The sequence below is a fragment of the Ammodytes marinus genome, assembly GCF_949987685.1.
Source record: "Ammodytes marinus genome assembly, chromosome: 3".
NCBI lineage: Eukaryota > Metazoa > Chordata > Actinopteri > Uranoscopiformes > Ammodytidae > Ammodytes > Ammodytes marinus.
In genome coordinates, this window is record NC_137232.1 from 24,827,987 (window position 1) to 24,852,897 (window position 24,911).

The following is a 24,911-nucleotide window of genomic DNA, read 5'->3' on the forward strand; positions in this document are numbered from 1 at the left end:
TTCCCCAGCCAAAGTGGCGGGTGGTCTCAATAACTTACTGCGGTAATCGCTTGGACTAAATTGGCGAGTGTTAGCCTATATTTTAGCGCTGCACGACACTCTCCGCTGATCACAGTGATGGTGCCGTGGAGACACCGTTCATGTTGTCTTCTAACTTTATAACTTGCTTGTGGGTATTTTGACAGCAAATGTTACAGACTACGCATGTGTGAGGGTGGAGCGGTGACGTCAGCGTTATCAGGGGAAATGTTTTCGGTGTTTACAGGAAACCAAAACCGTTAAGTTTTCCAAAAAATCCTCCCTGGGAGGTGATCTCAAAAACCTGCGGTTTCATGCCTGCGTTTGCTGTTTTCCTGTAAATGATATAGTGCAACCGCGGGAATTTTTCCGCGTTTGAACTGTTTCGTGTTGTCGTGTAAAGTGCCCCTCAGTGAAGGGGAAAATGAGTGCTGTGCTCCAATTTCACAGCTTGCTCCTCGGCCGGAAACAAAAGCAGAAATCCTAGAGGTGTTGCAGGCACCACCAACACTTGAGGTGATTAGACAGACATGAGTTGTATGAAAACACAAAGAAATGAACGGAGGCACTGCAGAGAAACAGAGGAGAAAGAAAACGGGAGAGCAGGGAACCCAGTATGGACAAGTCTGCCATCATCTAATCTGCCATCTGCCTGGAGACTGCCCATTACACTAACACACACACACACAAATACACACACGCATACACAAGAAGTGCCAGACTTCACTGCAGCTTGCAAGCATTATAACAGTGGGAAGTATCTATGCATCTTTGTTTGTGCATGCAGGTATATATTATTGTTTAAGGCAAAGGAAATAAAAACTGAACATGAACCATTTTAATTATCCTTACTATGAAAACATAGCAGTGCACCTCACATAGCTTTAGACTTAAACTGCTACTCAAGGGGCCACAAAGGGTTATGTAAACAACATTAAATTAACTCTAAAATCTAACCACATTTAAGAGACATGATCCACTAAAACATAGGTAATGAATATCCAACAATGTGGCCTCGGGGGAAGGGTGCTAAAGTCAAGGAGTGTGTGGTAGAGCGCTAATACCAAACTGGGTGCACCTATCCCTGCGTGCCATTCATCTATTATTCAGCCTGCTTCCACAGAGAAAATGTCTGGAGGAAGAGCGAATAAAGACACAGGGAGAGGAGAAGGGGGCGGGGTTTCACATGAGCACAAGGTGAAAGAGAGATGACTCCCATCTTAAAAGGGAGATTGAGGGTTTTCACATCCATACTGGGTGAACAGTGTCCAGGGTTCCTACCTACACATTTTCCATTTCAAAATTCCATACTTTTCCAGAGTCAAATGTCCAGGATTCTCGGTAGATTTTTCAGTCTATATTTGACATCCGAATACAAATAGTTTGATGCTTATTATATAGCCCTTAGAGAACCTACATCAAAATGTTCTACAATTTCTGACACTGTGTAAGAATTTTTTTCCGTATTTTCCCCCAATTTAAGTCTTTAAAAAAAAGAAAAAAAAATCGAAATCGAAAGAGCTAAATGCAAAGGGAGAAAAAATTACTGCACAGCATTAATGGCAAATATTACATGTGACTTTCATGTTTGTCCCCTAAGAGTGGGAAGGTATGAATGGAATCCTTAAACTTTCCATCTGAATTGGACGTAAGCACTTTAAAATGAAAGTTAATGTTTCATTGAAAATACAAATCAGCAGAAGACCAAAACAAAACAATTTTTTTTTATTACTTGTTTGTTAGTTATACAATTTTAATTTGTTTGGTTTCTTTAATGGATTGGGCACTTGTAAAATGGTTGCACTGGAAAATGGGGAAGGGAAAGGTACAAAGGACAAACAAGAACGTTGCCCGGAGGCAGTGCGAAGTGGGTCTGAGGCAAAAAAACAAACACTTAATGGCTTCTTTATTTGGTACAACTGTTCAGTCTTTTGCAACTCAATACAAGTTGAGAGTTAAATGAATAGAAACTCTGAATATAATGCAGTCTAGAACTACCCTGGAAATACAGACTCGCCGCTAGCAAATTTAAAATTGCTCCTCAGCTTACTTTAGGCTTGACCCATTGTAGCTCATTCTATGTCGGAAAATGCAGACTGACCAATCAAATCTTATATGGTCGGGCGTAACCGGATGACAGCAGTGCTGCGCCTGCACCGGCGAATTTGTGATTGCCATTAGCAAGAAAGATGATGTTCTTAGAACATCAACCCCATTAAATATCAATACTATACAACATAAATAAAAATAACATTATAGGCATCGGCAAAAGTAGACTTTATGGCAGACCAGTTGTATTGGAAAGTGTCATCTGAATTTATTTTAACCCAACATATTCTCATTTCATAAGAGAGCAAAAACATTTAACATCATATTCAAAATAAAAAAAAAAGCTTTTTTTTTTAGATTAGTTAGAAGCAGCATGTAGCAAAGACCCCCTAATCAGTCAGAGACCATCATAATTGGGTGCAGGTGCTCACGGTCACACTCAAGAACATGCAAAATGACAAATAAAGTGGAAATCAAGATATATTATTTGTATAAATTGGTCTGACTAGCTGTGCGGATGTATGTGCCCACCGTTAATTTACTCACATTATCTAATTCCGCCTCCTTCTTGAACGTGGAATAAGCCTCTTCATATCCATTGGAACGTAGATAATCGGCTATCGCTCGATTTCTGAAAGAAAGAGGACCCATAATTAACTCTCCTGATTATCAGACACGATAGCTGTTAGTGCCACAGGAAAGCAACGTGCGTAATAGAGTTGTATTCAACAATGTAATAAAAAAAAGGACAAAAAAAAATCAGCATGTTCAGGAAATGTGTCAGACAAAGAAGTACATTTGACTTCTTTACAAACACTTTACATTTGACTTCTTTAGAATGTGTTAATACACATTTAGCTAGATCATAAAAATGCTTGGCAAACACAAATGGAGTCCAACACATACCTACAACAATACAAACAGACTCCTTCTCTCACACACACACACACACACACACACACACACACACACACACACACACACACACACACACACACACACACACACACACACACACACACACACACACACACACACACACACACACACACACACACACACACACACACACACACACACACACACACACACACACACACACACACACACACACACACACACCTGTCTGGCTTCTATAATGAGCTCTTGTTGCTCTGGGCAAATAATAGGATGGGATGAATCCCCCATGGTGTATATATGGGGAAAATGAGTCAGTGTACATCCCTCCATCACCTTCATCTACACAGAGAACCGACAGGCAAATCATGGTGGAGCAGGATAAGTATACTTGAACACACCAGACCTTTCAGAAAGCCGACATAAAGATGGTGGTAATGGTAGTAGCGGTGTGTAACTGCCCCACTATTTAAAATATGTGAAGAGAGATGTCCAGATAGGACAGACAATAGACGAGACAGGCAGAGCTAGGAGAAAAGTCTTCACACTTCCCGTTTTTGTCTCCTGGGCTGCCATAAGGGAAACGCACACAAAGCTAACATACACATTCACATTCACACATACAGGTCTGGTTTACGACCGCAGTCTCAGCAGCAGCTTAATTTACCAAGAGATAATAAAGTTCAACTCAGTTAATCTCTCAACAGTTAAAGTTGGGGTGGAGGATTTGGTCAAAGTGTACAGCTCATGTTAACTTAAACCAATCAGAAATCACATACCCCAGTTTTAAAGGCATTTAATACTTCATCTACATTTCTAATTAAATTCTCATGAATGTGCAGAAAAGTAAATCAAGCGAAATACTTTTTTAATCCAAAATGTTTCACTTAGTGTTATACAGGTCATGCAACCTTGTGATTATATTTAAAGTGGAATAGACAATACTTCGATTTGAGTTATAATATCATAATCACTTTTATCATACTTCAACTTTGCTTAATTGCCTTGTCAATCATATTTGGTGGTCCAATTCAACGATTACAAACAAAATGTAAACAAAAACACAATGAGTTACTAAATGAGATGCATGTACTGTATGTCCCCGTAACACCATGTTATCTCTTTAAAAATATCACAGACGGGGGCGCCCGTGGCGCAGTGGGTAGGACGTTTTTAAAAACAGTTCTACAAAGTATTTTTGCCCAACAGTCCCTGAGCTTTATCAACATGCAATCATAAATAACTGAAATACCCTTTCACAAAAAGTAAATCTGTCTGTTATAATGATAAAACAAGTCAGTGACGCTGGTCATTTCTTAGATTTGTTTTTCTTTTTACTTATAGTTTTTTTTTTATTATTACATGCCAGATTGGCTTTAAGAGATTTGAAAAAGACAGGAAAATAACACAAAGAAAAAAAAACAAAAGGGACCTGAATCCATGAATTTCTGATAACAATGCTTTGGTCTCCTGGTAATACAATATTCCTTGAGTTTCATTCTGCCCATGTTTGTATACAGCTGAGCAAACCCCACCACTTATGCCAGGAGAAGCCAGACCAGCTGTCAGGCAGCCACGGCTTTGAGGTGCCAATATGAAAGGGGTGGGGGCACAATCTGTCATACCAGCCTGTGCCACCGAGCCCTCTCGGTCTGTGTTGAGCACCGAAACCCTGTCTCCCTCTGCCCACCTGAATCCCCAAGACAACAGCAGCAGGACTTATTACAGCTCAAGGTTAGCAGGAGGTTATCTATTCCTCTGACAACCTGCTTGCCGCAATTCTAGAAAACTACAGGGGAGGGCATGTGTGCTAGCACGTCTGAGAAAATGTCTAGGCAGATGAGGGAGGCTGAGGCACAGAGGAAGCTTTGATGTGGTGTGGGTGAGTGTCACTATAGTGTGTATGAGCAGGTGTGCTTCCACAGAACCCACCAACAAGATGTCACACCAGTGATATACAGTTCTAATGAGGACGTAGTATCAGGAATACCAACTGGCTGCCAATACCAACAATCTACCAAACTCTGAATTGCCACCATTAAAAATATTGCCTGAAAATTATTAGTCAAAACTTTCTATGCAGACCATGAAAAGAGCAGGACATAAAAAGGTATTTCAGACATTTGACAAGTTACATGTAGCTCTACAGAGAAGACAAGCTAATGTGAATCATGTAACTGTATTTTAGTCTTTCGGTCTTCGGTCAGTCCTTTCAATAATATAACATGTAGCCTTGTGGAGGTCAGCCTACAACAGTAAGTGTCATATATTGCAGTATGCTGGAGAACAGCCTGTAACCATAAAGGCAAGCATGAGACGAAACAAGAAAGCAAAGCAGAGAAAAACCCTGTGGTAGAGCAGCTTATTTATGTAGCTCAAGGGGATGAGGTGGTAATCGTGAATCATATTCAATATATCTTGGGTGCAAGAACAATAGAGCACATAATATATCATTTGCACAAAACAAACACGGCCCTACAGCAAAGCAAGGGAACAAAATGGGGGCTAATATTTGCATACACTACACCTACTGCTTCTGTTTAAATGGATATCATTTCAAATACAGGCATTCAAATGTGTACACAGTAGTGGACAATATTGTAAAACTCGATGACTGTGGAATTTAAAAACAACATAAAACACCACCCCAAACTCCACTTCAACCTTAATGTGGCACAAAAAAAAACACACACACACACACCAACATGCAGTTCTGAACATGTCCAGTCCCCAAAGACTGTGAGGAAAGGAAGCAAACGGGGGAAAAGATCTGTACTAATGTCGACAGAGCAAACTGGCTGGTTTCCATGGTTACTAGCAGCCCACAGCTCGATGACGTGATGGAGAGATAGTAAAAAATAAGGCAGGGCAAGAAAATGGACAGAGAAAAGAGGGGGATAAGAAAATCCTGAAAAGCCCCTTTTGTTACAATGAGATATAAACTATTTCTCTCTCCACACACAGATGCAATGTCTTTTTAAAAGTGCAAGTTATCTTGTGTTGTTGAGTGAATGTGGGTCCCATGGGTCACATCGACATTTCTGGTACAGACCTGCTCTCATGTACTATAAGCCCTTGATGGAATGAATGGGAAACAATCAGGAAGCGGACGAGATCCATGACCTCATCCTTCTGAGAAGACGGGTGAGTCAGCCAACCAGCATGTCTGCCAGTGACATCACTTCTACCCAATTTCTGCTCCATGACTGCTCACTTTCACACATCGTTTAAGAGATGAGCCAAACTGACTCACGGAGCATCCACCCTTTCTTATATTTTACTAAGTGTAAGTGATAAAAATGTGACCAGTTTTAACCTAAACAGAAAACACAACATAACGGACACTTTCTATTGATGCAGAATTTTTTTTGTAGTATCAATGCGTTTGTCTATAGTGACAATAAAGGTGCTTTCAGACAGCGAGCGAAATGCCAATGTAGTAGAAACATTTTAACTCTCTTGTCCTCACTCTCTTTGTTGATGCCACTGACCTCAGCAGCATCAGGCCATTGCCCTGTGCCATATCTGTCTATGGCCACAAACCTAACACGTTTCTAGACCATACAATCTACTATTAACCTGTTCAATCTTTTAAAACTGCTGATAAATGTTTAATAGGAAGAAGTTGAAGTCTATGCTCTTGAAAGGTCCTCAGTTAAATCTAAAATTCACCCTCCTATGGATTATTTAACGGCTATACATTTTAGTCAAGGTTTTAGTTCTCTGTGAGCACAAAACCTGTAGACATGCACTGTTGAAATTCCACTTAAAAAAAAACACCTCATGATAAGGCTGAATGGTTTAAGATGGCCCTGACTGTGCTTCACAGAGTTGACAGAGGCTTTACCAGTGGTTGTTCTACGAGATCATAACTGTGCAAACAGCAGAGGACGACAGCCCATTGCTGTGTGGTGATGTAAGCACTGCCTCTGCTAAATACACATATTCAAGCAGCAAGTCCAGAAGTAAGCACAGCTAATGCATGGCAGCATTGCTGAAGAAAAATTAATCCTTAGAGCCTTTGTCCACCAGACGTGCTTTTTTCAAGTCAGTGCGCTCCTTTCGCTGCCCTCTGTGTGCACACCAACGGCTGGTCGTTCGGGAAAAAAGAGCCGTTGACAAGCTCTTTTCTACAAAAGTTCAACAGTTTTTAACTTAAACTCTGTCAAAAAACGTGAGGCGTGGGAAGCGTTTAAACACCAGTGGTAGCACTTTTATTTAGGCGCGTCCTTTCATAGAGAATGCAGACGGGTGCTTGCAGCACAAAAAGCACATTTTGTGGACAAGACCCCTTACCAGTTAATTTCTACTTTCTTTAATCCCCATCCTCTATTCATCTGCAAAGCATGAAGCTTTACCCAGATCTTTTTTTCAGATTGTATTTACCTTAAGTTCATGTATGAACAGGGGAAACACTCCTATGTCCTCCTCTCAATTCTCCCTTTTAAAACCAAACAATCAGGGAATATTTTGTAAAGGTATGAACCAAAGTACTGTAATTTACCAAAGGGATTAGCTTGGAGTTGATGGAAAGTCTAAAAACCAGTAACTTTGTGTTTTATCACCTTCAGATACATTTTTCAAGGATAAGGCTGGATATATGTAGGGAATACAACCCCAGCTATAGAACCTAACATTTTAAGGGGGCGGGACGCAGTGGGGGTGGGTGTAATTTATTTTATTCACAACAGTTAATCTTTGCAACCGGTTTTTATTTATTTAGTATTTATTTATTAACAGATGTTTGTTTTAGAACTATGTTACAACAATCTGTCTCTTCAAAGTTATTTTTTGGGGTTTTTTACAACATTTTACAATTGATTTTTATTTTTGCCTGCCCCCCGCAATGATGGGGGAAACACTGCGTTCACGCCAGTGGTTTGAACAGATTTTGTTTTGCCAGTATGTTCCTCTTACTCCTACTCAAGCTGTGACTGAGTGTCTTGTATACTGCAGTGCTTCATTGAACCTTATTAAGTCACCTTCATGTCTTCTGAAAGGAAAAAGCCTTAGCATATCTGTTATGTCACCACTTTCACAGCTAGAGGAGGAAGGAAAAAGGGAAAAAAAAGGGGGGGGGGGAATCACATGAACCATCTTGTAGCCTAAGACATGGAGAAGGCTGAGAGGATTTTCTTTGTAAAGCCAGGAGAGAGTTCAAAAGCAGAAGGCCATCTGCACATGAGTGCCTCCAGGTCTTTAAGGGGAGCAGATAGTTTGTGTTCTGTATCTATTTTTACAATATGCCGGTGGGGATGAGTCCCCTGACCGTTCAGAGAAACACAAATGTGATTTTCATTGGCTACACTAATAAGAATAGTGCTGTTGTTGTGAAGATGCTTTGCAATACAGCATCTGACTGTGGTGCTGACAGTTTAAAAGGACAAATATTTATATATTTTTAAAATACGCTTTTCCACGACGGTGTAATAAAACTTCATGACTCACTCCACTGGTGGGAGGTAGTGTTCTCAAAAGAAAAAAACAAGGAAGGAGGCTACTTTCTCTTGTTTTCTGTTGAACCATTTTCATTCTTTATGGTTTCCCGTTAAAAAGAGCATGCAAAGTTGGGCCAGATTTTCTGAATTTCAGCTCTAAAAAAACATGTATGCTTGAATGGGAACATACATCTATTTGTTTGCTGCTTGATAATAAACAATGCTGTGCCAAAGAAAGAATCCCAATGAAAAATGGGCGTGAATAGCAGACAGTCAAGCAGTCACTGTTCCCATTATCGCCTGTGCTATTGCCTGATTTAAAATGGGCAGCTGGGTGTCCAAGCAGGCTTTAAAAGATAAGATTGCAGGTTAGGAATAAGATCTGAGGGGTACTTTGTAAACGACAAACTCAATAAGAGCCCCAACTGAGCAGAGCGAGAAGAATGCAACAGATGCTTGAATGTGACATGAAGTAGTCTGATGGTCCCACACCCGTTTCCTGTAAGCTATGGGGGCCAGACACTTGTGCAACAGAGGAGAAAATAGGGGTGAAGGGGGGTGTACCTGGCAGTTTCCTCTGAATAGCAAATAGCATAAAAGACTAGCATTCCAATAGATCTCTCCATACCAACAGACTCCTCCCACAGTGCTGACGTTAAAACACAGAAACGTAGTCAGGAATGCTAAGAGCCTTGTCATGTGAACACTGAAGCATTTCTTAAAGACAGTGCACAGCAGGCACGAAAACAAGTTAAAAGCAAAAATGTCCCATCATATCGTTTTTGAAATACTTATTTTTAAAATGTTCTTAAGTGGAGGGGTAAATTCATATGGACAACAGCTTAGCAAAATTGTCTCATCTCCTTCTCATGACCTTGTATCTCACATGGAGCTGCCTTAACTTTTTATCCCCCGCCTTAGGGGTTAATTACTGAGCCCACAGACTCAGCAGGGCCAAATTACAGTTCCAGTTATCGCAGTCTTTCTCACTTACTGGATATATACACGACACTGCACATGTGCAGATATTTCTTTGTCTGCATCTACTCGTGTACTTGTGCCAGGCAATTTGTAGGCATATTTAAAGACATCTTCCCCACCATGTAAACATCTGGTCAATGATTGAATTCCTGCGTGATTTTTCTCTACTTGTGACATCTATTGCAGGGTGTCCGTCCTGTCAACTCTCCCTGAGATTTCTCAATCTTTTTAATCCCAATAAAGGGTTTTTTACTGGGAGTTTTTTCTCAGCCGAGCTAAGGGTGTAAGGGCAGGGTGTCATACTGTATGGAATGGAATGTAAAGCCCACTGAGGCAAATGTCTATTTGTGATATTGGGCTATACAAATAAAACTGATTTGATTTGGGTGCATGGTTTCCTTGTGGAATCATTTCCGAATACTGACAGTGTGCACAGAGCAAGTGTATGAAGCTTTTTCCCCCCCTATTGCAATTATTTTAGGGTGGTACTCTAGCTTCTGATAAGGTCACATAGGTCCAAAAGTGAATACCAAACATTTTCAGGGGGAAGGAACTGAAGGCGGAGAACAATACATTTGTGCTGCAAGATCTCAGGGAGCCCAGGAACATTTAAACAACCATGTCATTGATTCTTCATTTAAATTTATTCTAAATGACTGCAGATATATAATCATGTCTGGTTTAAGATGAAAAAAACAATAGCTACATTGTTCTTAGTCTGATGTAAAATGGAAATAGCTTTAGATGTTGGAGGTTGGTAAGACAAAATAGCCTAGAATCGTGTTTGACATTTTTCACAGTATAAAATACTTTGTCAGTAGATTAATTGATAAAAGAAATCCTTAGTTGCAGCTCCGAAACAAATATTGCTCTTTTCTCAAAACATTCTTAAGAGTCTCTTTGAGAAGAGCACCTAACCGTGTTCAGGGTTCGACATAACGTATAGCCCGATGGCCCGGGGCCAGTAAAATCATATGCAGGGCAAGTTGATTGGCCAGTCACTGTCCCGCCCGGGCCAGTGACTGGCCAATCACAGTTCAGTATCTTTTAGTAGACTATCATGGTTCATTGAAATGCGCGTTGAGAGTCGTAATGAAAGCAGTGTTTATTTAAGACTCAATATAATAAACCTAATATAAAATATATTTTTTAATGAAAGGCCAGTGGACAACCGATGCGTGGGCGTTTTGACAGGCGGAGCAAGAAGCGGGTGCACTCTCGCTCCGTTGGCAGAGCTGCCTACCGTCTGCGAGTCGACAAATCAATCGACTTGCTCTGTCCCCTTTCTTTCTTCCCACAGCAGAGGTTGAGGTGCAGAAAGTGATAACTGCGCTTTTCCTTTATCTGCCACCGTAATGTTACAGTATTTGCATACAAGCCCCAATGGTAATACAAATGAGAGGCTTTATTTAAACGCTGTGAATGCGTCTCCGGTGATTGTGTCGGTTGTAGACAGAAACGAACGGAGGGACTCCGCTCACTGTAGCCTACAGTTCCTAGTCGCGCAGTTTGGCACTGTGTTTTCAGGCTCGAGACATTCAATCAAATCGCGGAAGTCTTTCCCATTGAAATCGCTAACGGGGAGAATATCCCCGGTTATTATTTTAGCCACAAACCACAGTTCATCTGCGCGGCGGCTCACTCGCTGGCGAGATCAGACGGTGAAACGCTGCTGTGATCGGACGAAGGCATTGTGTGTTTCTAAGGTGATTTAACGTCATAGTCAGACGAGCGTTTAACTTGTGCTGCATATTTTGCACTGCATTGTTTTTTATCAATAGTTTGAAAAAATGGTCCCACACCGGACTCTTATGTGAAGCTGACACTTCATGGAGAAGTGACACTCCTGCAGCGCGCTCACGACCAGACGTGAACTCACATACACGGTGAAATATCCCATTAAAAAAACGGCATAACCCCCTGATTTTCGTATTTCTATTCTATTTTTAAAGTCAACTTGAGCGCAAGTGGAAAACCGGTCATTCGGTCGACACATTCACATCCCTAATGCATAGGCTATAGAGAAAGTAAAAAACAGCCTACCACACCACAAAGAATGATCAGACCTTCATCTCTTATTTTTTTTTTATGTTTGAACATGACTTCTGCAGGTGAACTATTCATTTAACTGCCCAAATTCAAGAATAAAAACAATCAGAAATCATAAAATCAAACTACTGGACTTTAAAATACTGGCCGACTCTTTCAACATACTTTCAGTTGTAGGCTTCTAATTCAATATGTTTGCCTGGTTTTATATTATGTGTATGAGCAATATCAACATTTCATATAATTAACTAAAATAAAAATAACCAAATCTAAAGGGAATATCTATACTGTTACAGTATAGATATTCCCTTTAGATCTGGTTATCTTTCTTTATTTTTCTAATACAGGTATTATAATTATTGACACTAAATTATGAAGAAAAAAAAAGTGTGTGCAGGGCCAGTGAAAATATACAAGGGGCCAGTAAAACTCAGATCCACTGGCCCGGCGGGCCAGTAGGAAAAAAAGGTTATGTTGAACCCTGGTGTTTATTTCTTCAAAACTGTACAGCAACATCAGAAGAGTGGGGTTGCACAAATCAATCAGGTCTTATCATATAATGTAGTGTAACAGATCTTTAATACTGCAACCACTGACTAAAAATCCATACATTTCAAAATCATATCTCAGCCACGTGTTATATATTGTTGCCAACTTACAGTTCATCTCGTTGCCGTTGTGACAGCACCATGGTGACAGGGCAGTGTGGGCGGGGTCAGGAGGGATCAGTTGGTAGAATGTGATTCTTGTGCAGCTGCTGCGCTCTCCTCAGTCAGGAGATGAGCTGTGCTGATCCAAGCAACACGGGCAAGAGCGAGCCGTGTACTCCAATGGTGGGCAAGTTGGTTTTAGTCCAGACAAGAACACTCAAGACTGAGAGAAGGGGAACGCAGGAATCTGCCCCCCAACTGCCTGACTCCGGGGACAAGAGAAGTGGAGAGCCTGCAGACCGGTCACCAGCCAAGTCTACACTGCATCTGGAGAGGAGAGAAGAGGGAGAACGGGACCATTAGTTATGCATGACAGATAACATGAAGAGGGGGGAGAGGAGAACTGCATCAATGTCTGCACGCATCAGTTTATAGACAGATACAAATGGCTGAAGAAACCGGTCAACAATGATAAAAACAAAACCCAAATGTCAGTAAGAGTGTGATTCATCGTGATTGAAAGCATTCACTGCATAAAACCCATCCACCAGGCATTTCGTTGAAGACCTCCTGTCCATATTACCACTCTTCATTTGCATTTCAGCCCAGCTCATATACTCACCTTCATAATCTGTCCGTCATGTCACCAGTCTGGTCTGCTCCTGCAGCAAATTCCTTTCTCCCCGAGTATACAAGAGCTGACCCACATTCTGCGAGCAATGTGCTTCTCCTCCCAGGTTGCCAACAGAAAAGAAAGATGGGACACAGCCGAGCAGGGGTGAGTAACTGCTGTGCTATTGTCAAATTACCCCGGACCCCATTCTCTCATTATGATACCCCCTTCAAGAGCTGGATGACCCGACTGATGGCAGGAGGAAATCACTCATCACTGAAAACCTTTTATTAGTGTTATGAAAATGCATTTATTGTCAGGATTGCAGTATAGATGAGAACAAAAAACAAAGCAAAAGCCCAGTCGGGAACCAGTTCTTTGGTTTACCACTGCCAGGCTCCAGTTTTGTGCTGAGCTGGAACTGTGAACCGCTTAGGTCAGGGGCAGGGGGTTGGATTATCCTGATCAACCAGACCAACTAAAACTCCATACCCGCCATATTTAGAAAACACAACTTCTACCAGACATAAACAAAACATAATTACCGAAGTGATCAAATCGACCACAAAATACGCTGGATAGCTCATGTTTGTTTTACAAAGGAAAGAGAAAGGCAACACGTTGACGGCTCTGTAGGCTGAGAAAAGACGAACTGGTTCTTAATAGGTTCCAAAGTTGAACTAGCTGTGGACCAGTTCTAGCGCTGGCACAGAACGAGAACCTGGTTCCTGTTGGTGGAAAAGGGGTTAGAGTCAACTGGGACCAGTATGACTAAATCTCTGCCAGACCAGTACAAAGAGGGTGAGAACAAAGGCAATTCACCTATCTCCTGGAAATGTACTACAAACTGACTAAACTATAAACAGGCAGACGTCCAGACACATGTTTAGAAAATGACGTGGGTAAGGCATGAGATTCATGGGAAAGTAGTATTGATGGTCTGGGAGGTAAACATGAAGATTGGAAACAACCCAGTAAGCTACAATGTTCCTCATTTCAGCTGATGTTGCACGAGTGACATTACGACAAGGTAAAATTCCTCCCTTCCACTCCTGTTTTTTTTTTGCAGAAGACGAGTGCAGCAGCTATAACGTATATTCAAAACATGAAGCCTGCAGATTTAAGATTGGCCTACCAGGCACAATGAGTCCACTCTACTGCATGTATTAGAAAAAAAAACACAAAAAGACAGCTGATGTTTGCTTATTTGCTTGCATATTTTGAAAATGAAAAAACTGTTGAACAGAAAGCTACCTTATATAGCCAACAGCCAACCTCTGGACCCTGATGTCACCACCTGACAGCGGTCTATGTCTGTTAACCCAAGACTGCGTGTGGATTATGGCACACAAGGGGTTTCTGGCCGCTGTCCACCAACTGGGCGGTTCAGGGTCACAGCAGTACAAAAAACACAATAAGGTGATGGCACTGCAGCTAAAAACGGCTTTACTGAAGCTCCACACATAAAACATCTATTATAAAAAGGCACGTGTCTTCCACATCAACCTCTTCAATTGCTATCATGTGTGAAATGAGGCCATCGACTTTATCTATGTAGATATCATTACATTTCATTTAGCTGACGCATTAACCAAAGCGACTTCCAATAAATGCATTCAACCATGAGGGTACAAACTAGGGTTGCTGGACGGGTCCCGGGATTTCAGGATTCCCGCGAAATGAGTCAGTCCGGGAGTACCGGGAATTGGCCGCGGGACCCGTCCTCCCGTTTTTTAATTTTTTTATTCTTTTAATTCATTAATAGTGGCCTTTACTAATAAAATATACTCTCGCCATCATGGCCTTTTCAGAAGGGAGGCTTTTGACGTGTCTGGTAATACATTTACAATGACATGCGAGTGGAGAGAGACGCACTACCGTTCTACAGACGTGGCGACAAGCGGCCGAACTAAACTGTTGTTACGTCTGTAACGCAGCTATTGACATGCGAGTAGAGAGAGAGTCCGCAGTTCTACAGACGGAGCGACAAGCGGCCGCACTACAGCTAAACTGTCACGTCTGTGCTCCCCTCACTCTCACACACACACACACACACACACACACACACACACACTGCGCGCGCAGCCTGGCACAGCTGAACAGTGTTTTACTTTTCTCTCCTCAATGAGATGGTGATATTCACCATTCTTCTGTATTCAAGTCAAGATTGTATGATGAACATAAAGCAGCCTGTTTCTTTTGCTGCTTTCTCTTGTAGCGACAAATCTAATGAGATGAAACAGCTGGAGCATCGCTGTTCGCCCCGTTCCTTCCACCAAACACTAAAGTGAAACCTAGACCTAATCCACAAAGTAGACATTTAAACCAAACCAAACTGAATAACTAATCCACTTATTAACTAAACAAATGTTAACAATATAGAGTAGATATTTAACAGCAGGGTTGTAAACAAAAGTTGTTTCCATGGTTACCGCACGGCGTTTCCTCGCGGAGCCTCCTATCTCCGCCGATCCGTGTCGAGTGCACAGACAGAACGCCTCCTCCTGTCTGAAAACGCCTTTAGATGACTTAACTTGTTATGCCCTTAGTTCATTCTAGAGCTAGCATCCAGTCTGCCCTGCGCATATGAGGCTATAACGTGCCCAATAAACCACTCGGCCGAGTACGTGGGTACAAAATAAAGTATTAAAAAGGCCCTTCCGGTTTAACGGGAATTCCCGGGAGGAGGCTCTTTTTTCCCAGGATTTGAAAAGGGTCAATTCCGGGAATTTTCAGCAACCCTAGTACAAACCTAGAACAGCAACAATTATGTAAGTAGTACATTAGCTTAATAAGCTAAGCTACAAAGTGCTACATATAAGAGCAACATGTAAGTGCAGTCAGATATAGATATAATTTAGATATTAGCCCCTTTTACACAGCCAGTGAAAGCCGGGAATATGCCGGCCTTTCGGCCCTCCGCCCTGCTGTATAAATGCGACAGTTGCGGAACGAGGGAAGAAAGGTGCGAGAGATTGTTCCGGGAATTTTACTACCTCGGGGGGTAGTAAGATTCCCGACACAATCAGTTCCGCCTCTCTGTTTAAATGCTCCAGCTTGCTGTTGCGGAACAGGGGGGCGTTTGACGTTCCATAGTCTATGTTCTAAACATGCGACCATGTTAGCAGTTGAAGGACGTGCAGTGTTTCCCCCCAGGAAATGTCTTAGTCAAGGTGGTCACTGTCAAGCCGCACAGGAGGCGCGGCGCAAAGCGCCGCGGCGAAAATTTTGGGGGTATTTTGCTCAAAGATGCCAATGCGCCCTAAAGAAATGGTTCTGTTTATTTGAATGACACTGACCTTACAGTTGTGCAATTTTGTTTGCTATGTGCACATTTTGTGCAAACATGCAGACTAGGGGTGTGAACGGTTACAAAAAATTGTAAACGGTTACACGACCCCTTTTTTTTCGTGTACACGGTTAACCGTGACGTCATTGTCCTCGTGCCCCCGCCGTCTTGTAGGCGCGCGCGCGCACACACACACACACACACGCGTTCGTTCGCCTGTAAACACACAATTGACATGAACTACGCTCGTTTACACACCTCTTATAATAGGTCCATGGTACACACACACACACACACGTTCGCCGTCATAATCGCGCTTCATTCATTTCCTGATTAATATAGCTTATCGCTTTCTACATGTCCACGTTAAATGCATGTTGAACAGGTGTTATAAAGTTCGGGCTACTTACGAGCGTAGTTCACGTCAACCGGGTAACTTTAATCTTTAGGTTATCTTTCATCACTCTTCCATGGCTGTGAGTCGAGTCCCAGCACGGCGACTCCCCGTGTGTGTGTGTGTGTGTGTGTGTGTGTGCGCCGATTCACACACTCACTCACACACACTCGCCGAGGGACAGACAGATTCTCGGCAGACTAGCTTTTATCCTCCCCAATTAGTTTATTAGTGATGTAAAATCAATAAACGCGTGTCTCCAGAACATATTTAAAAACTTTAAAATTTGAAAAAAAAAAAAAAAAACGGTTTTCGTTTATTGATTTTTCCTAAACGGTTATGATTTACTAAACGGTTACACGTGTACACGTGTACACGTGCACACCCCTAATGCAGACGGTACAAAATACAATTAAAGAAAAGTTCTACTGTTTTGGTGCAATACCATGCAGACACACTAAATACAAATAATGGACCATACACTTAACATGTGTATCAAAGTGCTTTTTAAAGTTCCTTTTTGGATGGGGGGCTGTTGTGAGATTATTGTGGACAATAGGCATACTGTGATGCGATTAATTCATATATGGTTATTATTAGCCTACTTGCTTGATTTCTTTTTAAATACAGAGGTTATTGGTTGTTTTGGAACATGTATTTCCACATTTAAAACATAAAAATAAAGCAGCATTTAAAATTCAGAAAAATAAATCTTGTATGGCTACACAAGCATGCTGTTTGAAAAATAATTCAATTATTGAAATAATACAAAGTGTTTTCCCCTTAAAATGACTAAAGGCATTTCAAAGACAGTTACAGTGTGCACTTCTGTAAACTTACTGAAAGGTGCCTGGGCCATCACTCTCATGCATGTATCAGACTTTTCTCTGCGCTGTATGAGCCGATAAGTTGTGTTGCCACGGTGATGTGGAGTTTTAAACTAGTCTAGCTTTGCAGAGCACTTCTTTCTGTTCAGCTAAATATCCCCATAGAACCGCACTGCGTTTATTATCGCCACAGGTTAAATGTCGGTTTGCTGCTGCTCGTTTCCCGCGTACATGCCGTAGTCGCGCGCAGCGCGGGACGGTCGCGCGCGCAGAGCCCCCGACACAGAGCAGCTGATAGTCTGAGCAGAGAGAAACGCTTGGAGACATATGTGCACATTTATTTACCGCAAATCACGGCCTTTCGCGCATTTCTGACCATGAAAAATCACACATCGCGCTTGCTAGTACATTAATTGTGCAGCACTAAAAATAAAAAAAATAAAGATTTAATTTTTTTTTTTTTTTTTGGTCGGTCAGTAGTCAAGGCGGGGGGCCGGTTTTGCTAAGGCGGCCGCCTTAACTATAAAGCGCTGGGGGAAACACTGACGTGTGTTTAACATTAACCACGGCGGCCTGATGTCCCGTAAAAATCACCAAATAAAAGGAACGGTGTATAATCTAGCTGATCATAAGGTCCGTTGCTCAATCCAAACCCCCGCGCTTCATTTTGCAGAGTGTATGAGTCTATTTCTGCCCAGGAGAAGTTGTACAATGGGAAAGCTAGGCTAGGCTAAGTAAGGGATAAAGTATAGCGAACGGGTCACTTGCTAGAAATAAAGACCGACAAGCTGAAGTATCTTGTTCAGCTTGAAGGTCGACCTAGTAACGGGGAATAGTCTGCTCGCCCCACTAGACTGTCTGCTTCAGCTGACTGAAGGCTCCGGCTCAGCTGTTAGCCACAGAGCTACTGTTTTGCTAACACATTCCGCCGCCGCTATTATTATCCGAAGTCTGAGCGTATATCCACACTTTATTTCTGTCTACAGTAACGTGACTTCACACACTGTGTGTATGTGTATGTTTATGTCTGATTGGCAGATCTCTGCCCTCACAAAGAGACTCGCTCACAACCAACCTGTCACACACACACACACACACACACACACACACACACACACACACACACACACACACACACACACACACACACACACACACACACACACACACACACACACACACACACACACACACACACACACACACACACACACACACACACACACACACACACACACACACGTGAAGCGGTCGGATTGATTTAGTCAGTTTGGTTAACTGTCCCAGTGATGTTGGACTCAGCGCGTAGCGAGATCAACTGGCACATCGTGGGGACAGTAAAATACGGCCCTCTTACTGCAAGCTCCAGCACTTCTGCTCTCAATTCACCGGCCACTGTTGTTGTAAAGCAGCTGACCGGCGTGGCGCTAAATGTTTACGTCACACCTGGCGCTGTTTACAAGCACCTCTTTCATTCCGGAGCGCTGTGTAAAAGGGGCTACTGATGCGCCAGCAGGCCGGCGTTGCTTGGTTCTGTGTAAATAACACAGAAGCAAGCAAAGCCGGCATTTTGGAGTGATGTTGTTCCGTCAATATGCCGAAATCTCTGTGTAAAAGGGGCTATTGATACTTCCCCCTTTGCTGCTGGCAGCTGTCATCTCTGTGTGTATCCATTATTGTTTGGGCTCCCCACTCTGCAAATCTCATTTGTAGCTTCTATTGAGCAAAATGTTTGCACAATCACATAATCAGGCTAATTGGCGCGACACAAAATATGGTCGTGTCTTGTTGGAATGTGCTACAGTGGGGGTGCACCACTGACGGTTAATAATGGTTATTCATCACCCTCCCATTGATTAATTTGTCTTTATGTATCAGCAGGAACTACACAATATAAGAGTCCCTTAAATTAATGGTGCAGACTGTTTTGAGAGTCCTTATGCAAACCTGTTATCTACTGTTATAATGCATTTTTAATAAATAATGTAAAAACACATTCTCTACTTGACTGCATAAGAACGTGCATGGACCATTTAACATAAGAGTAAAGTCAAACCCAAGCAACCAAATCAAACCAAATAACTAAACAAGAAAACCATGTTAAAAAAAAGTGTCAGCAAATCTTCCAAAGAGGATGTTACAGAAAAAAGATGGTAACTACTTAAGCAGTTTTAGTTAAACTCTCCAAAACTAAATAAAGTATCAAAAAACAAAGAATTATCCAAAAAATAAGACATTTGTTGAAAATGTAACAAAACATATCAGAGAGCAGTACCATATTACACGATGGGTTACTCCACCTGCTACGTATGACAGACGAGGTATGTGTTCTTAATAAGTCCATGTCTGAACAAAGGAACACGCCCTGATGGTATGCAGTGCAAGACGAGGAAAATAAAAACAGCACAGTCTAAAGTTAAGTCCATAACTTCTGGTGTTCAAAATTGTGACCCAGCAGCTCAACCCCAAACCATCACAACAATGCTGAAAATGTTGACAGTTGTCACCTCCCTGTAACCTCTGATCCAAAGTGTTCTGCTGCTGTCATAATGTCATCATCCTCTTTTAAAAGAAAGCATCACAAACAGCTGGAATTTGGAGCCCCTTCATTTTCTGTTGATGACTTCACCTACATGTCAACTGTGTCCTGGTAAAACTACATTTTCATGTGTTTAAAAAAATAGACTGCATCTTCTTCTTGACATTAAAACGGATGTAAAACTATTCCACTGAAGTTAGTACTTTTCAGGGCTTTAAGCTGTGAGAACATTTAGTCAGATTCAAAGAACTTGTTTAATAATCATCACAGGGGAGCTCTCAGGCCCTAAACTCGGCCAGTAGCATAACATTTTCAATTTCTTTGGTAGTTGTATTATTTGGCAGCACTGACAACACATCATAAACTCGGTAACTGAAACAAAAACTAAGCTGTTTTATGAGCTGGACACTGCACAGCTGACTCATTCAGCTATTAAAGTAGATGAGTGAAAATCACTTATTGCACTGAAATTTGAATTGAAATTTTTCTCCAATTGTAATTTAACTTTGCAGTTGTGACACCAACACTAATCCATTTTGAGTAAGATGTTGTTGTGGCATAATGTTCCTCTATCAGGAGAGAGTCAACTACACAAATAATACCAGATGGATAAACATGGTTAATTTATTATGCCACGCAATGAAGTAGGCTATTAGTCTGTGACAAAGTCTGTTTTTCATCAAATGTCCAGATTCTAAAAAAAACTTAATTTATCGGAATTCTAATTATTCTGTAAGTAATCACCACTTTCTGGTTGTTTTGGGTAAAGCATTGAGAAACCATCTAAGGAGCTTGATCACTAACTCAAGAGGAAACTGAGGTTGCATTCCGAATAGCATACTTTCTACTATATAGTATGTAGAAAAAAGATTTAGGATGTCCCGATTCTTGTGGCCAGATTTAGGATGGTTAGAAGTACCCGGATGTCCTACTTCATGCGGCCAAGATTGTTAGTGTTGAAAACTCTATTCTATTCTGACCCACAATGCATTGCGCACGAGAAGTGACGAAGCCTCCATATGAAAACAAACGGGGATGCAACGGATATAAAAGCAAGAGGCAAGATCAAGGCGCAATGTTACGATGAAATAAGAGAGTAAAGTATGTCCCAATAGTATGCCTACTGCATCCTAACTAGATTCTTTTTATCGTCGGATGTAGTATGTAGAATAGAAAAAAGAAAGAGTATGCGATTCGGAACGCAACCTGAGTGAACATCTGGCTCATCTTCCAATGTTCAGCCGTCACGGCCCAGAAGGTACCTGTGTCCGTGTGTTGGTCAAAATCAGCTAACCTTTTTTAAATTACACAGGCAGTGAAATCCTCCTTCAGTGGCTAATAAAAGGAGGGTCCATTAACACAACCCCAGATGTAAAATTCATTATGCATAACACCAAAATTCAGTGTGTGACCAACACTAAGTTTTTCCTGCATACATTTAAAACACTACAGTAACCAGATGGGAAAAACTACCCAACTCCCAGACTGAAGTGTGTGTTGCCTGTCAAAGTTTATGACAATCATTCAAACAGTTACGGCCTCCACACACATCCTACCTCTACTGCGCGTCTACCTCGCGTCTGTGTCTGACTTTTTGTCAATGACCATGTAATCAACCTAGAGCGAGCACACATCCAACCTCAGACGCACTGCTGATGCACGTCTGAGGCACGTCTGCAGTGACGCTCCCCTTTACCTCAGGAGGCTCGCCTATTTTTTTCTGAGAGCCGCGCGTCTCTCTCGGGTCTCTCTGCTTTAACTGATAGAGAAATACTCTGCTGAGAGTTGAGCAGACTTGACTTCATACCGGCAGCTTTCGCTGTAGTTTCACCATTTCCTGGTGTGTCCCTTTCAAAATAAGACTTCCAACAAGCGAAAATTTAAAAAAAAGAAAAAAGAAAGAAAAAGGCAATGGGGCGCACGGATTACTGTCCAGACTCAATATTAGACTCAATATAAATCATATGCATCATAAATGACACGAAAGAACTTCATTTTTAATGGGAATTATCAATGAAAACTCTATGTAGAAAGATAGGGCTTTTAGAAGCAGCGCTGCAGCAGCAGCTGCTGCTGAGACGTTCCATGTGTGTCCGAGAAAAGTCCGAGAGACGCAGCAGTAAGGTAAGGCGACGCGCTCCAGAGGTAGACGCAGGATGTGTGTGGAGGCCGTTACAAGCAAAGTTCCACTTGCCAACCATAGGATACTCGATCATCTCAGACAGAGCAATCTAAATCTCCCCAAGGAATTCAGTTCATGTCAACAAGTCACTGTTGTACAAAACTATTATCGCTCTAATTTTAGAGTGGAGGTGTGTGCTGAATCTGTCAGTGGCTGTTGCCAAATTTGCCAATACGGAACCTGTTCGAATTAAACCTTTCAGTTCTCTCAGATACTTTTGCAACCCCCATAACTGGTTGCTTAAATTACATTCCGCCTCTACAGCTTATTAGAGTTCAAAAAGTTATTTTCCAAACAGTGCGTCAAAAGGTGATTTGTACATTTACAGGCATAAATGACCTGCGGCCAGCTAAAACTGACAGCCCTCTAGCTGGTGGGCAGCCTTGTCTGGAAGGTCAACTTCTGTTTCATTTCAGTTTAGAGAAGGAGTGTAACATGGCATCTATCCGCCCTCCAGACACCATCAAAAAGAAAAACTGATTTTCACTGACACTGCTGTCTGTTGACACCAAATAAAGAGGAAAACCCCTCAGCCAAACTGTACATTTTGCTCTTTTAGGGCAATACTTCCATCTTTACTTTTGCAAAGCTACCCCAGCAACATTAGAGAAGGACTACAGTACATACATGATCTGTGATTGTAGAATCAAGGAAATTCTTTGATTTCCTGTTTTTCAACTGGCTACAAGCAAAGCAGCACTTGCAATGACCGAAGCTCATACAATTTGCGTAGCTGAGTTTCTATTGCTTATGGCACTGAATAGAGACGTGCTGCTGGGCTGCACTCATTCAAATCAACTTTTGATGAAACCCCAGACTGACCGAGAACGCTGCAAAGCAAAACCAGCAGACCACAACCACTGTAACTTTACTATTTAAGAATAAAAGCATGTCTGTATTTTACAAGAAAGGGAGCTGCTGTTCTGATATTAGCTCCTTTAAATACAAGTAGCCCAACACAGGAAATGAGTCTAGCAAGACACTATTTCAGTCTGGTTCGTTTCAATCTTGGACTGTGCATTGCAGTTTTAACTTTGAGACATTTCAACAGAATGGTCAGTCAGTAAATGGTGTGAGAAAGGGGTTTAGTTGACCAAATATGCTTAATAATTGGGTTGACAAATACATGAACTAACATTGGAACAACCCAGGCATTCTCATTGGTGGTTGTAAAAAAATAAAGTCTGCTGCATCAGTGCTGCCCAAGAAGAATTAATTGAGTAACAATAGTCTCAAAATATTGTAATATTATGGCTGTCAAATTACTAACAAGCAAAAATAAGGACCCCATTCTTCTACAAAAGGGTTGCATTTGAGTCGGATCAAGTCAACTACAATTTCCCTGAGCAGAAAGCACAAAGCCAATGTTTATTTTTGAATGAGTCTTCAAAAATAAACAATTAATCAATATTCAATTGCAAGGCAGGCGTGGCTGGGAAAAGTAAGCCGATGATCCTGGCTTCATATCCAATATCACACAAATGTACTAGGAAGAATATCTTGGCGGATGCAGTGCATAACCTTGTGAGCAACCGCCGCAAATCATTTGCACTCGTCCACAAATTCCCCGCATGCAATGCCTCGATTAATCATCCACACAACGGGAGAGAAGACATGCAAACGGGTGGTAAAAATTCGGTAGCGTCACATACATACATAGAAGCAAGCTCATCGCCTCCGATGTGCTCCACCCTGATTTTGTAACCGTGTGCCAACAAACCGCATGAAGCAGATCGAGCCGTGGAGCAGTTGAGAGCTACAGCTGAGCAGCAGCCATCAGCATGCAGCAGCATAGACCGGGATGACAGCAGAGGAAAAACACTAGCATGCCAAGTTAGGAAACTGCAACACGGCTGCATGTTGTTCAATTTGCAATGATATCTGCTGCACAATTAATATGCGACACAAAACACAGGAACAGCAATCCACGTACGCCCTCTCCCAATGCTTACTACCATGATAGGACGCAGCAGGGACGTGAAGATGCAGAGATTAAGTACAAAATATCAACGACTAGATGATAGCAAGAAACGGGTGATCAGGGGCAGATAACGTTAGATGCCAGCTGTATCATCGCATGACCCAAACTTGATTTTGTTATCGAGGTTTTCTTTTTACAGCAGCCACAACACTTGCACCAACCCTACTCCTAGGCTAATTGCTGGTTATTACCAACTTGACATGGATGCCAAATGTGACTGTTATTGTTTTTAGCCTTGTCACACCACACACACACGCCTATGGCCCCCGTCGATGTTTGTTCGACCTGACGGCAGCGCCAGCCGGTATCTGAACGCTATATGTGCCAGTCGTTAGCTGAAGTTACCGTTAGCAGAGTTAGCTTCCCGGCGATGCAGTCACAAACTTAGACCAATGAGAGACTACAGGCTCATAATACACACTCAAGCTAAAATGGCTACAGTCAACATATACAGCGAGCTTGAATTGTTGTAGTGTGTTTATCCGGACACAGGGATGAACTCCGCTGTGAAGGTACCTGCTGCTCCGGTCTAAGCGGCCTGTCCGCCATTTTGAGACATAAAAAGGAGGTGTAGAAATTACAGCCACATCGTCATTTTCTCCACCTAACGCCACATTTCTTCGACCCTCGCCGGCTTTGCGGCTGAAAAGTAGCTGAACTCACCCTTTTGTTTAAGGCAGTGAGTGTCCTCAGCCGTTTCCAACGGTAACACGACCCGACAGGGCGTGAAATTTCCGCTCCAGTGTGATCTTGTGATGTGGAGGTGAACTGTGCCCGTCTTGTCGCTCCGCCGCGCGCTGCTTGTTTTTTTTCGGAGGCTACCGCATTCGCCTTCAGACGGGCGCGCGCACGGATGTCGCGTTCACGGTCTGAAGGGAGCGCGCACGTCTTTGATGACAGAAAAAAACATATATCTTGGTTCTATCACTCCTTTCAGCTTTCAAGAAACCCAAGGACTATTAGTTTAATAACGACTACAAAGGCTTTTCTTTTCACATTCTAAA

At 42.0% G+C, this 24,911-nt stretch overlaps 1 protein-coding gene across 1 annotated transcript in view; it reads right to left on the reverse strand.

The window, feature by feature from the left end:
* The window catches only part of LOC307248771 (lissencephaly-1 homolog), a 39,293-nt gene extending 14,591 nt beyond the window's left edge, over window positions 1-24,702 (reverse strand). Inside the window, exons 1-3 of the mRNA XM_080025270.1 lie at window positions 24,571-24,702; window positions 12,092-12,409; window positions 2,614-2,698 (exon numbers count right to left, since the gene is read on the reverse strand). Coding sequence (XP_079881396.1) covers window positions 2,614-2,698; window positions 12,092-12,123 — 117 coding nt within the window. The 5' untranslated portion in view covers window positions 12,124-12,409; window positions 24,571-24,702. The remainder of the gene's footprint in view (window positions 1-2,613; window positions 2,699-12,091; window positions 12,410-24,570) is intronic.
* Between the last annotated feature and the right edge of the window lie 209 nt (window positions 24,703-24,911).